Source organism: Sinocyclocheilus grahami, unplaced genomic scaffold (genome assembly GCF_001515645.1).
Source record: "Sinocyclocheilus grahami isolate Dianchi unplaced genomic scaffold, SAMN03320097.WGS_v1.1 scaffold841.1, whole genome shotgun sequence".
In the NCBI taxonomy this organism is placed as follows: Eukaryota; Metazoa; Chordata; class Actinopteri; order Cypriniformes; family Cyprinidae; genus Sinocyclocheilus; species Sinocyclocheilus grahami.
The window spans coordinates 123264-138287 of NW_015506020.1; the positions used below are offsets into that span (position 1 = coordinate 123264).

Below are 15024 nucleotides of genomic sequence, written 5' to 3' on the forward strand. Positions count from 1 at the left end.
ATTTTCTTCGTTTTAAGATTTTAAAAAGTAGTTGGAATAATACCTCAAATCATATTGATGCTATTAGTATATGTGATCTTATATATACAGTGTATATATATGTATACACACATATATATATATATATATATATTTTTTTTTAACTAAGACTCTAAGGTTTATGGCATGACTTATGCGGTAGCCAACATTATAAGACAATCAGTAACCTTACACAGTAAAGACTTTAAAAATGAATTGCTGTGGCCATGCAATTCACTAAGAGAAAGCGAAAATTTCAACTAATTATGGAGCTGTCTATAACAATCCACTGCTGCACCTTTTGTTTCTCTTTCCAGGGTGAATAAAAAAGCCCATAATGTGGGCTTTTAAAAGAGACAATTTAGCTGTCACACATTTACCAGTCACACATCAACCAGTCAATTATGAACCATCAATCATTTAAAAAAGAATACTATCACGTCTGCTTTTAGTGGAAAGAAACGCACATATACAGTGGCTCCAAAAAGTATTTAACACCTGAGCCGCACTGCAATATTTAACAAAACATCAAACCAAGTGACATTAATTAAAAAAATAGCAGAAAAATTTAACAAAAAAAAAAGCCCTTATTCTTCAAGACTGGCACACGTCTTTTTGCTGTCAAATAATTAATGATTTTTATAAACTAAACATAAAAGTAACTTTTAATAATATTTCAAAAAATATTTTTTAGAAACATTTGAACATTTAGGCTACTGGACTGAAGCAACTTAGGTTCACTTGATTAAGCATATGTCACTTTCTAGAAGAATCATGTTCAAATGTGAGTATCAAATATGATACATTAGGCTTTTGAGGAACATTTGTTTGTATTGCATTATATATTTACTATAGTGTAAACATTGTACTATGCAAGCTATAGAGTGACAACTGATATCTGTATGTATATAGCGTGTCTTCCCACAGCTCCACATCTATCATCAAATTTGCTGATGATACTGTGGTTCTGGGCCTCATTTCCAACAACAATGAGGCCGCATACTTGGATGAGGTAGAGAAACTCACATCATGGTGCCAGGACAATTGTCTCTCTATGAATGGGAGTAAAACTAAAGAGCTGATTGTGGACTTCAGGAAGAGACAGCAGCAGCCCTATACTCCTCTTATGATCAGTGGGACCCCAGTGGAGAGGGTGAGCAGCTTCAAGTACCTTGGTGTAAACATCTCAGAGGACCTGACTTGGACTTCACACATCCAAACTCAGGTTAATAAAGCCAGGCAAAGACTGTACCATCTGCGACAGCTGAGGAAATTCAGGGTTTCGCCAGCAATCCTGAAAACTTTCTATTCAGGGGCCATAGAAAGTGTATTGACTCAGTGTATCTCAGTGTGGTATGGGAACAGCTCCAGTCAAGACTGCGAAGCCCTGCAGAGAGTTGTGCGCTTAGCTGAGCGCATCTCAGGGTCTGCTCTCCCCTCTCTACAGGACAGCTACCTCAAACGCTGCAAAAGCAGAGCTGTTAAAATCATCAAGGACTCCAACCACCCTGGTAACTGTCTTTTCTCTTTGCTGCCATCTGGTAAGCGCTTCCGCAGCCTGATGGCAAAAACCGAGAGACTTAGGAGGAGCTTCTTCCCCCAGGCCATCAGGCTCCTAATCTCAAACTCAGTCTCTTAACACCAACATGACTTCACTTAATTATCAGTAAGACACTTAATATACGGACACTGCCACTTGCACACAGCCATTTCTGTTATATTTTATTGATTTACTTTTTTTTTTAACTCTATTGCTGCTATTGAACTACCCTGTACAACCTGTTTGCACATTCTTCTCTTGTACATTCCTGCTCATCTTATTATTTATTAAGTCTACAGTATACTGTTCTGCACATTTGATTTTATTCTTATTTTTTTAAATCTTTTTCCATACCCATATTTATATATATTTTTCTTGTGTTTGCATTCTTTAATAATTGCACTGTCCATGGAGCGGACCTGACTTACATTTCACTGCTGGTCATATATTCTGTATATATGTGACAAATAAAAAAATCTTGAATATACAGTGGGGAAAAAAAGTATTTAGTCAGCCACCAATTTCTGCACATTTGATTTTATTCTTATTTTTTTAAATCTTTTTCCATACCCATATTTATATATATTTTTCTTGTGTTTGCATTCTTTAATAATTGCACTGTCCATGGAGCGGACCTGACTTACATTTCACTGCTGGTCATATATTCTGTATATATGTGACAAATAAAAAAATCTTGAATATACAGTGGGGAAAAAAAGTATTTAGTCAGCCACCAATTGTGCAAGTTCTCCCACTTAAAAAAATTCTTTAAAAATCCTACAATGTGATTTTCTGGATTTTTTTTTCTCATTTTGTCTCTCATAGTTGAGGTATACCTATGATGAAAATTACAGGCCTCTCGCATCTTTTTAAGTGGGAGAACTTGCACAATTGGTGGCTGACTAAATACTTTTTTGCCCCACTGTATCTGTATGTCTGTTATACTGATATTAAGACTATATGAGCCATAAAAGCTGGATGCATCAAATATGATGCATAACAAAAAAAAAACCCAACACATAACACATAGATTTTCAAAAAAATAAATAATAAATACATTAATTAATTAAGTTTACAGACATTTCCTTAACCCCTAAAATAGACAACACAATACAATGCATAATAAAAAAAGGGGTGAAAAAACACCTGTGAAAAATCAATATTGAAAATGGAAAAATCTTTCATATAAACACTGTGCCTGGTTTTTACTGAAATTTCCGGAGTGTTGATGTTTTGTTATGCAATAAAATGAACAATTATTTAGGTGTGCCACGAGTTCCCAAATACATTTTTGGACCAGAGTGCAAAACTTCTCTCACAAAAGTTATGTCGAGACTGTTGTGTTTACCTGCAAGCTTTGTGGTTCTTGCGAAACGTCTTATGGAAATAATATATCACTATAGTACTAAATAGTGGGTTAGTTTTGCGAGCAAATGTAAAAGCACTGAACTGTATTTTTTCCTCATAATTTTTTTCCCCCATCAGAGTGCACACAAACATAATAACATTTATAAGATAATAGTATTTGAAATATTTCAACCTGTTGAGGAAATAGAACTCAAAATCCTTTTGTCTTGTATTTAAAATCTAGAAAAAGGAAATGTCAGGATTTTGGAGAGTGATCAGTCAGTTCAAGAGGGGATGCTTGTTATCTGCCATTGCCAAGCGAGTGGCTGGTATCCGGACCCTTCAGTGTCCTGGGTGGTCAACGGCACCACTGTGGACAGAGGCGACTACAACACCAGCAGTTTTCAGGACCCCAATGGCCTTTTCAGCTCTACCAGTGTGCTTCAGATGAAAGCAGAGACGAGCACCATGGTGGAGTGTTGGGCATCTGTGTCTGCCGCTCGAGCCCACCAGAGCAGCAGTCTCAAGCTGACTGTAGGTAAGAGTGAATGGATATTGATGAGCTCCTCATGCACATAAACTAATAAGCATGAGGTGTTTTACAATCAAAATGTTATGATATAAATGACAGTAATTACAGTGGGCTGTAAATAACTTCTCTCATAGCTACAAAATACTGAATAAATGCACTGGGTCAATTTTGTCCATATAAAATGGCCATAAATGTACAAATGTGTTTTGCAGTGGCACCGAATACTCCACAGGACTACACAGTTGTGATCACTGTGATAGTGTCGGTGTGTACAATCATTCTGCTGGCAGTGCTCATCCTGGTCTTGTACTATAGAAAAAAAGTGACAAGTAAGCGAATCCATTTTACATTTCTCTTAAAAGTTCCTTTTAAAACTCACTTGTCCTGCAATGTGCTTGCACAGCATTTAGGAAAACGGATAAACCGGTTAAGACAGAACACCTATTAACGAAGTCTTTGTTCGAAAAGTTCTTTGTTATTATCGCTCTTTACTCATTAGCAGTTAAATTAGATAGATGTTCTAACAAATGTGAGAAAATGTAGAAAATATATTACAGCACGCTCCCGGTACTTTAAAATGCCATTAAAACCCCTAACAGCTGTTTTTATTTTTTTACATATTCATTAAGAATACTGGCAGATTTGAAACTGGGAACTGTCAGCTGTTTTGTCTCCTATTATAAGCCGTCTCACACATTTAACAAGATTTCTGGCATATGTGCAGACAAATGTGTTTCAATACTAAAACATTCAATGCGAATATTTATAGGTATATGTTTAATACAATTCAAGAAAATGTTAATAAATGTTTAGAGTAAGTATATTCTGTAGTTTTTTTTAGCATGCCTATGGAGGGAAAAAAAAGTGAGATGGGAGGAAAACATTAGATTTCAATGCTTTTGTGTTTGCTCACAAAACTTTGCACTTGTTCACAGAAGTACTGAAATACAGCTTGTCTTCCCACCTCATATTATTTCCATCACACACGTTTTGCAAGAGAACATTTAATTTTTTCCCCCAACCTGTCCTTTTGTGCTTCATACATTTTAAAGACTGTATAGCATGACATTGAGGAACAGCAATGTCATATTGCTGCAAAATGTATAATTTGACCTGTACAATTCCATATATATATAGTTCGGTCATGAAACTCTAGATGGCGCATTCTGACGGGGTGTTAACGTAACTGATGATATTCAGAGAGTTAAACGACTTGGCACAAGCTGATTGGTTCATGCTGCATATTCAGCCAATGAGCTTACTGCCTTGCATTTATATGGCTGGCTAGCATTCACTTGAGATTCCTGCAGCGCACTTTCAGAGTTCTTTGAATCCCTCCACCTTCCCCAGCTCCACCTGTATAGATCTGCTATGGGTTATTTTATATGCTATTTGTGCAGCAGCAGTATGTCTTAAATACTCACGGCACCATATCGCCATATGCATTGGCAGTAGCAAGTTCCTGTACTTGCTTGCAGCAGCAGCAATAAGCTACAACTACAGCAATACCCAACAGCAGCAGCAATTCAGCAGCAGCTGCATAGTAGATCTATTCCGCCAAGACCAAATACATGAACATTGTTATATCTATATTAGCATCTATCATGCTAAAATGTTCAGAGAGTTGTCATGATTGAAATATATATATATATATATATATATATATATATATATATATATATATACTGTATCTCCACACACACACACACAAAATGCAACTCTGGAATTTGCCACTGTCTCATATCCTCTTGTTGCACCAGCTACTAAAATGTCACTGCTGGTCAAGTTTTCTACCAGTTGACTAATGCTGCCTGAGGTTAAAACCAGAAATATCAAGTTACATGTATGTTATTCTCTTTTCTTTTACAGAATCGAGCTCTGAAAATAAAGTCAGGTAAGACATTTTTGTTTATACCATGCCATGTTTTGAGGCTTTTCTGAATGCATCAGTTGGACCTCTGTTGAACATATAACATCCAGAAGAAGGAAAATGATCCATAAGTGAATCTTTCTGAGCATTGCATCTGCTTTTCCAGTTCTACACTGCTAGTACTGACAGGCATACAAAGACAATAATCATATCACACTATTGTTGTAATATGAACAGATAGCTTTATGTTTGAATGCTTGTTTTTGACAGTAATTGCACAAACAAGTGAATGACCTTAATGACTTCAACATCTTCTGTAACAACACAGTACCATTACACATTTTCAAGCAATTGAAACAGCAGCCTTGAAACAAATCATGTACATTTTGGAGAGAAATACAGCGTTTTCCATAAATTCCAAACACTGCTACAAAATGACATGCTACCCTAGTACTTAGCGTACTACCATACTACTGATATTTGTAGTTCCTTTATGCAAAAGACAATCTGATGTCCTACTTCATTTGCCAGAATGTGGAGTATTCATACAAAATACTGTTTATGATATATACTGCACACTATACAGTACAGTGTATTATAGTGTTCCATTCAGAGCATGGCCACTGACTTTGCAGTCAAATATTGTTTAACATCACTAAACCAACTATACATAAGTTTATATCAATAAAACTATTTTTTATAAGTTAAATCAAGTAGCAATGGCTTTTTAAGGTTATAATTGCAGGTTAGCACTTTTCACAGTGTGGCTTGAGAAAAAGTTTAATGTATTGCGTTTGTCTTTCCAGCCCCTCTTTGTGGACTGTCAATTTAAGCAGTAGGAGGAGGTCTGTTGCTGATGAAACCAGAGGAAAAGTTAACCTAGGATACCACACTGAAGACGTAACAAGTAATAGCACCTAAATACATCTCCGAACAGAACACCCAGTGAAATGATGTGTAATGCAAAAATATATGGGGATTATGTCTACTTTATGTAATATATTTTTTACAGAAATTAAACAAGAAAGCAAATTTTCGGGATATCAAATATACAATACTAACCAAAAAGTTAGTTAAGTGTTTTTGTAAAATAAAATAAAAAACTTTGTCACAATAAGGCTGGCTTTTTGCACACTGAAAAGAAAATGGGTTTAGAAACAGGTGCTAAACAGTTTGAATTAACTGTGAAATTTTGAAGTAGAAAGACTGAAATACAGAGTTTTGGCATGAAACTCTAGATGGCGCAGTCCGATAGGTCTAACTCAGTCTGACCTAATGACATCATTATCACATGACACAGCTGAGTGGTTGTCTCCTGTATCGGTAGCCAATGAGCTCGCTGCTTAACATTCAAATATATAAATAGTGCTTGCCGTAGCAGTTGCAGCTTGCTTCAGAAACCCTCCACCTTCCCCAGCTCCACCTGTATAGATCTGCTACGAGGTGATTCATATATGCTATATTGGGGTTATTTCATGTACTGTATATTATATTTGCAGCAGTATTTCTTACATGCTCACAGCAGCATGTTGTGGATGTATTGGCACTAGCAAGTCTAGTGTCTACATGCTCTGCCGCAGCAGCGTAGCAGATCTATTCCGCCAAACCCAAACACATTAACATTGTCATAACATTACCATGCCAATCCCTCTGAGAGTTGTCATGACAGAAATAGTGTTCTCTTGTAAAACATATATTGTAAAACATATAATCTTTGTTTGAATTACAAGTAAATGTATCTTGATGCAAGAATGGTTACATATTTGTACTAGAAAACATGACCAAAAACAGATATTTCTCTCTCTGAAACGTTGTTTAAAAAAAAAATTATTATAAGTGAATATAAAAAAGGTATAAAGCTTACTATCTTAATTTTAAATATGGGAAACTAGACAAGCATACTGAATATGATTTTTGTATTTAAGTGCAGCATAAGAGCACACTGTGCAGTGTTGTTTATGTCTGTAAGATGTAAAGTCACACACACAACTGCTCTTCACCCCTCAGGTTCAGGGCACCATGAGCTCAGGAACAGAGCTGACAGCACGATAAACATCATCAGCCCTCCGCGGGTAAGAGGAGAGAGAATTACAGCCTCTGCATTATTCAAAACTAGTGGTGGATTTCTGACACCTCAGTCTAAAATCTTCTGCCTCACACCTGGGGAAAACACTGATCATCTCTCCATACTATTTGTGAAGGAAGATTCAGTCAAACAATTAAGTACTGTAAATGATGCACAATGATACTTTGATGTAATAATTTTTTATTTCTGAAAATATCTTATACATTCTGTAATCTTATTGTGATTACATACAATTACATAGTATTTTTAGATAATTCAGAAAAAAATTCACATTAATGCTAATTGTATGCTGGGTCATTTTCAGGAAACGACCTTGTAATTTTGAAGCATTTCATTTGAAACTGTTGAACTCTCAAGAAATCATATTTTCTTACCTCAGGCTGAAACTGCCAGGTTCATAATCATCATAGACACTAGGGGAACCACCATGCCAGGGTGAAACATTTCAATGAATGCAAAATGTATCTATTGTTCTCAACAGGTTCCTGATATCATAATTTTCCGCTCTCAAAATCATAAAGAGGAAGATTTTTCTAAATTGTACTACAAGGGAGGAAAGACAGTCCGTCGGGTCACCACTGTTTGACCTCAGGGTCAACCCCACATCAACCACCCACTGCAAGAAAGAGCCAGCTTTCTGTTCAGAGAGACGCCACAAATTCAGTCTGACCTTATTGTTACTACAAAGAGGTCTTATATGCTGAAGATGAAGATGCAGTGGCTTGCATGTCAAGAGTATTGAGACATAATCATATGAGCCCTGCAGTCAACTGCATGCAATCATTCATGGTAATGGCTGCTGATAAATCAGCCACATCAACACTGCATATGCTCTTTTTCAGAAATAATTCAATTGGATGTGATTATTTTGTACCTTATTCAAATGAAAATATTTAAGTTATTTTTTGTTGATCGATACTTTACACAATTTTGTACATCAGTATATGCATCTTCATCAGTATAGAGGGCTGGAGTGATGATGTATTTTTGTGGGCCAAACCGGAAGTTGGCATTACCCTGGTTCCATTGACAAAAATCCAACTGTATTTTTCCAATGGCTTTTGGAATATTGCAGAAAATAAGCTCTGAGACCATCAAAAGTTTATAATTTCACGTTTTTCTCATCATAATAATTTTTACAAATCTTCACAACTTAAGCCTAAATACAATTAGCAGAAGTAAAAAGATAAATGTAGGCTATAAATTAATATAGGCTATAAATAAATTATTTAAATCCTTATTAAAAAAATACCTTAAAAGTTTGAGTTAGAATAGTTTGCAAGAGAATGATTATAAACACAATGTGCTGTGAACTAGTAAATAGTAGCTTACCCTTTTCAGTGCAACATTTAAGCTTTTACTTTCTTGTAAAAGGCGGCTGCTAACAAGTCGCAAAATAGAACTACAGAGGATGTTGAGGACATTAAAGGGATAGTTCACCCAAAAATGAAAATTCTGTCATTAATTACTCACCCTCATGTCGTTCTAAACCCGTGTTCATCTTCGGAACACAAATTAAGATCAAGATCAACGCCCAGAAACGTAGCAAGGAGATCGGTAAATAATCTATGTCACATCAGGGGTTCAACCGTAATATTATGAAGCTACGAGAATACTTTTTGTGCGCAAAAGAAAAGAAAAAAAACTACTTTATTCAACAATTCGTCTCCTCCGCGTCACCCTATAGCGCCATTTTGGAGAGTATCCACTAAACGCAAACAGCGTATGGTGTTCTATGTCAGCTGCGCGATACGTTTTCTACGTTGTTTGTGCTTTGATTTGAACGAAAACAACGTATCTGCGTGACGCAGCTGACACAGAACACCATACGCTGTTTGCGTTCAGTGGATACTCTCCAAAATGGCGCTATAGGGTGACGTGGAAGAGACGAATTGTTGAAAAAAAAATTTTGCGCACAAAAAGTAATCTCATAGCTTCGTAATATTACGGTTGTACCTCTGACGTCACATGGATTATTTTAACGATCTCCTTGCTACGTTTCTGGACCTCGATCGTGGTAGTACCCTTGCTGTCTTTGGGAGGGTCGGAAAGCTCTCAGATTCCATCAGAAATATCTTAATTTGTGTTCCGAAGATGAACGAAGGTCTTACGGGTTTAGAACGACATGAGGGTGAGTAATTATTGACAGATTTTTCATTTTTGGGTAAACTAACCCTTTAATATCCCCAGCATCCTCTGTAGTTCTATTTAGTGATTTGTTAGCAGCCGCCTTTTACAAGAAAGTAAAAGCTTAAAAACAAGTCGGTATTATGCATATGTATTTTTTTTGTCATGGAATCAAATGTGAAAATTCTTGTACTTTTTTAATGAAAGCTTTAAACCACAAACCCATTCAAAAACACTTTGTCTTCAGGGCAATGGAACCAAAGTGATAAAATGCGAACTGATTTCTGGGTTTTGTCCTATAAAAACATGTCATCCCTGCATCAATTTATTTTATTGTTATTTATTTATACAGTGTATCTTTGCAATAAACTACTGTACTGTTAAGTATTGCTTGGTATACTGAATAGTGTTCTTGAGTATTTAAAAAAAACCTATATATATATATATATATATATATTATTTTCTCAGAGGGTTCAATTAAGGTATGGTTCAAGTCATTTTTTCCTGCTGGCTGCTCGTCAGTCATGGATGGCAACTGCTGAATAAATTAGGGTCACCCTCAGTAGGTCACACAAAGCTGTCGTGATATGAGAGGGTGATAACATAACCCTTTTGTTTTTGTTTGAGTCTCCAGACAAGTGTTATCTTTCCTAGACCTGCTTGTGTTACTGAGGTTTTCATTCACAAGTGGTGGCTTGATGTCAGGGTCAAGCAGACTGTTTCTCTGGGGTGATTTACAGAGGCCACTGTTTGTCTGTCAAAGACTTCTGCATCATTGCTTCTGAAGCCTGTTTCCCTTCTCTCTGCCACTTTCGTCTTGTTTTATTTCACGTGATTTCACAGAATTGTCTCTCTCTGTTCTGTGAAAATGTTGCAGTGCAATATTGTGCACTTTGGTATTGTTATACAAAATCTATCTATCTATATCAGCTTTAATTACTGAAAACTTTATAGTTATATTAATATATTTAGGTTACATTTAATTTAATTTAATTTTAGCTAACAACAGTAACCCTTCTTAAAAAATTAAAACTACAATTTTAAAAACGTTCCATGATATGCAACTGCATTCAGTTATTCCATATACTAATGTGCAGTGAATGTTACAGTGTATCTCAGAAACACATTTCTGTTATATCTGGCACATATGAGACACAGGATCTGGCTGCAATCATGTAAAGGAAAGTATCTAATCATCACCATAAATATTTATTCATACATATTAGAACCCAGCCACCACATAAAGGTCTTCGCCTCCAAACAATGATTCAGTCTTTATGTAACTGACCTCAGCTGAATGAACCCTTTTGGAATCAGTCACGGTACTTTGAAACAATTGCAGCCTGCTTTACACAGCGCGATTCACTGCAACGCTGATGAATAACTTAGCATGTCTTCTCTGTGATTGAAATGCAATCCTCTCCAGTACATCCTTAAACAGAGCATTTAAGTGTTTCCAAAGTCACTTAGGTGCCACTGTATTAAGTGAATGGCTATTATAGGAAATTGGAGACAGGAGCCCTTGACATGGTGCTGTTAGCATAATTAAGGTCCACGTAATTAGCAGATTAATGGCTCTTAAAAACGGCTCAGGTAAGTAGGAAATGCAGAAAAGCTTTACATTTGAGATCTAGTGTTTCTTTTATGTGCAAACTCAGAGCTCAGAGAATGGCCACCATGTGAATTCAGGCTAACAGCAGAACGCTTGCAGCCTCGTTTCGCTTCCCAAAGTGAACAGCCCTGTCTGACTAAATACACTTCAAGTAACCCAGAGTTTCATCACAGAGAATGCATACCGACAAAACCAAACCCACTTTGCTGAAGGACAAAAAATTCTTCCTTGAAGCTTGAGGTATCAAACTCAACACATTTGCTCCAATTACTCATGCAGGCTCCAATATGTACAGTCAGCATGTGACACATAAAAATAGGTTTTGGCAACTAAATAATGCAAAGTTTCTGACAGGCCTGCTGATGGTTTAAGGCAGCGGTGTCCAATCCTGCTTCTGGAAGGCTCTACAGAGTTCAGCTCCAGACTGCTCCAACACACTATTCATGAAGACCTTGATTAGCTGTGTTTAATTAGGATTTCAACTAAATCACAATAATTATGAGATTCTGACTTGTAAAAAGCATATTTGTCACCATAAAATGCCTTCAGCAGTAAAAAGTTAAGAAGTTATATTTTTTGCTTAATAATGTATTATAATTTATTATTAAAGACTATTGTTAATGTCTAAGGTCACATATTTTACACCTTTCTGGAGTTTTATTTTAGGTGTTGGTGTCCTTGAGAATATATATTTGCAGTATAAGTACCAAAAACCATCTCAATATATTTTTAGATCTCAAAAACATTTAAAAATTTTTACAAAGACATTTTTACTGCTGAGAACAGGTTGATTTTGGCCTGTCTAATTAATATTCATGAGCCTCTCTTCTGATTGGCCTGTTGTTTTCTGAGTGACGCACGGCCAGGCCAACCACAGGTAACTAGGGTCAGCCGACGTCACAGCGCTAGAGGCAGCAAAACAAAGAGGAAACTGGAGGCGGCCCATTCAAACCAGCGCAGATTCGGCTACATAAGGAGCTTAAAATATTATCTTGTTGTGATGTTGGGTGCCAGAATCGACGTAATACAGCCTCAAATTAGAAATTTGATCGAATATCTGTAAAAGTGTTAATAAATAAATAAATATTATAGCTGTAAAAATACAGTGGTGTGAAAAAGTGTTGGCCCCCTTCCTGATTTCTTATTTTTTTGCATGTTTGTCACACCATAATGTTTGTTTCCTGCAGAAATTGAAATGTATACACATCTTCATTATGACTAGCTAGACACGGTGAGTTTGTCTTTACTATACATATTAGATGTGATCCACCTCATAGTAACAATCCTGTCAGATCGTCCATCCTTTCAGTGAGAGTGTAACGTTACAGGTTGTCCGATCTGGTTTCGTGGTTAAAGTTAACCTTTTCGACAGGTTTCCGTGTTGTCGTTGCTCAGCAATGGACGCGATGTTGTCTGGGGGTTTGGCAAAAGGAGAGTGGGACGGTGGGTGGTGCTCGGGGTGGTGACTGAAGGCAGTGACTGTGTAGTTCTGACGTCAACTTTTTACGGAAGTCACAATGGTTTGTAAAAAATAGCTAGAACTTTAAGCAGGCTGTGTGCATTTTACTGTGGACTGACTGTTTTGAAATTTATATGGTAGTTAAATAGCCCCTAGACCTCAGTTATCATGAAAAAAGCAAGGAAATTTCAGTTTTGACAATATGGGACCTTTAACAATAGTGACTATACACCATTTGAGTACCCAGAAAAGCGCTATATAAATGTAAGGAATTATCATTATTATGAATTAATAATGCAGATTATTGGGATAATAATCTGGAAAAAAAAAAAAACGATCAATTGATCTCATCCCCCAGACTTTTGATTGGTATAGTGCATTCGACTTCTTTGTTGCCCTGGAGAGTCAATGTTGCTGTAAATTGTTCTTAATTGAAAATCATTATTTCACGTTACAACTGTGATGCACAAATATCTCTCATTACTAAGCTCTGTTGTTGGCCTCACATCTCATCTCTTGGGTGCCACTGGGATGTTACTAGAATATATACCTTCACAACAGCACAATAACTAGCAATTATGCAGAAGTCAGCCAGAACGTATGGTACAACAAAACTATTGAGTTGAATTGTCTCACCTTTGGCAAAATGCTTTGAAAAGGAGAAAAGAGTTTTCATGGAACATCAATTCAAATACAATCGCTTTGGGCAATAAGCAGCCATGAAAATTGCTCAGCAATGATTTCAAACCATTTCATATTTGTAATATGGGTTTGGGCATTTACAGCTTTCACAGAAACATAACAATGTATAATATAATAGCAAAACTGACAAACATACACTCAAACTAAACCAGAGAGAAACAACTTTTCAGGGGAAAACAACTTTTTTGGTAAAACCATGGTTTTGTGTAAATACTGTACTGTAGAAATACCAAGGTATGTGAATGTGGTAATCATTCAGTAGCATGGCATACATCAAAGTACTATGGTATTGCCATCCAGGGCACTACTTTTTATCTTTCTACCAATTTTACATCTTCCCACTACCACCAAAATATGTGAGGTCATCAAAAAAGTGACTCTGTTGATAGATCACCACTTAATTTCATTCAAAGCCCATTCTGATGACCGATCATTTAGCCCAGAAGCTTTGTCAGACTCCTTGCTTGTCCGAGGGCAGTTTAGCAGGGGCATTTCCATATGTGCCACTGCACTCCATCTGTCAGAGCTGGGCTCAGATGGCAAACACAGAGGCAGACGGCAGGCCAAACGCAGGCTGTCACTTCAGCAAATAAGTCTCTCAACTCTTTTAGACGTCCCTTGAAATTCCCTGTCCTGATAAATGGAACTGTGTTCGTTTTTGGCAGGCAGTGAGGCTGAAGTTGCAGCTACATAAAATTTAGCTGCGACAGCTCCTGCAATGTAATAGAAATTCGGAGAGATTGCACCTCTGATACATTTTTAGGTCTGTATAATGGTGTATAATGTCACTATTTATCGCACATGTCAGCAATTAAATGCCCCCTGCATGTGTGACTGAAAGGAAAACTATTCTATCATAGCACAAATTTTATTTTAATAATTCAAACATAATTTTCTTTGATGAAACAATTAGCTTCTTTGGCTTTAGATGTTTCAATTAAAAAAAAAATAAAAATTAAAAATAAATATATATATATATATACAGGGTTTAAATTGGGCCGGGCCGCACATAAACTCCAGGGCTTGACATTAACGCTTCATTAACGCCGTGGCGAATAGTGGATATAGCTACTGTATATAATGCATCTATTGACAGTATAAGGTTGCGCTGCTGAGGCAAGGCTCACGCAGCCTCTCCAGGAGAAATCAACATGCGTAACACTAAGGCCCAATCCCAATTCTATTTTATACCCCTTCCCCTACCCCCCGCCTACCCCTTCCCCTTGAAACAGAGTGTCAAGGGGTAGGGGTGAAAATATTAATGCGCTGTTTACTGACACACACACACACACATACACACATATCAGAGATCGCACAGCTCACACATCCAGGAGCAAAGATACTTGTCAACGCTGCCCCACGACTTTTATTAATAACAGTTTAAATACTGAATAAGTAAACTCACACTAAAAAGAGAAACACACAGACGCGCATGCACGCAACTTTCATCTCTCTCTCTCTTGTTCTCCAATTGGCAATATTTGAGAAAAGGGTTTAGCGATTTATAATTATTGGGGGGACTAGCCCCCCTCAGTGTCTATGGTGGTTATTGCCCTGATCAGACATGAAAATATGTTGTGGCACTATCGTGCAGTCTGTAATGATATGACGTTAGCAAACTTTAGCGAATTTTTGCAAACATTTCTTTGAGTAACATGACCGTAAATATGAACTCACGATTGAAAGTAACATAAAACAAATGATTACTTTTCGTTAAAAATCTTTATTAAT

General features: G+C 36.7%; 1 protein-coding gene across 2 annotated transcripts in view; it reads left to right on the forward strand.

Annotated features, from left to right (window-relative positions):
• igsf5b (immunoglobulin superfamily, member 5b) overlaps positions 1-8607 on the forward strand; it is a 19063-nt gene extending 10456 nt beyond the window's left edge. Inside the window, exons 4-9 of one of the 2 annotated variants that reach the window (XM_016247540.1) lie at positions 3150-3443; positions 3650-3766; positions 5307-5331; positions 6114-6214; positions 7315-7379; positions 7875-8607. In XM_016247540.1, the coding sequence (XP_016103026.1) occupies positions 3150-3443; positions 3650-3766; positions 5307-5331; positions 6114-6214; positions 7315-7379; positions 7875-7979 (707 nt within the window). In that variant the 3' untranslated portion in view covers positions 7980-8607. The remainder of the gene's footprint in view (positions 1-3149; positions 3444-3649; positions 3767-5306; positions 5332-6113; positions 6215-7314; positions 7380-7874) is intronic. The other variant, XM_016247539.1, reaches the window with a different exon arrangement.
• Positions 8608-15024: the final 6417 nt, after the last annotated feature.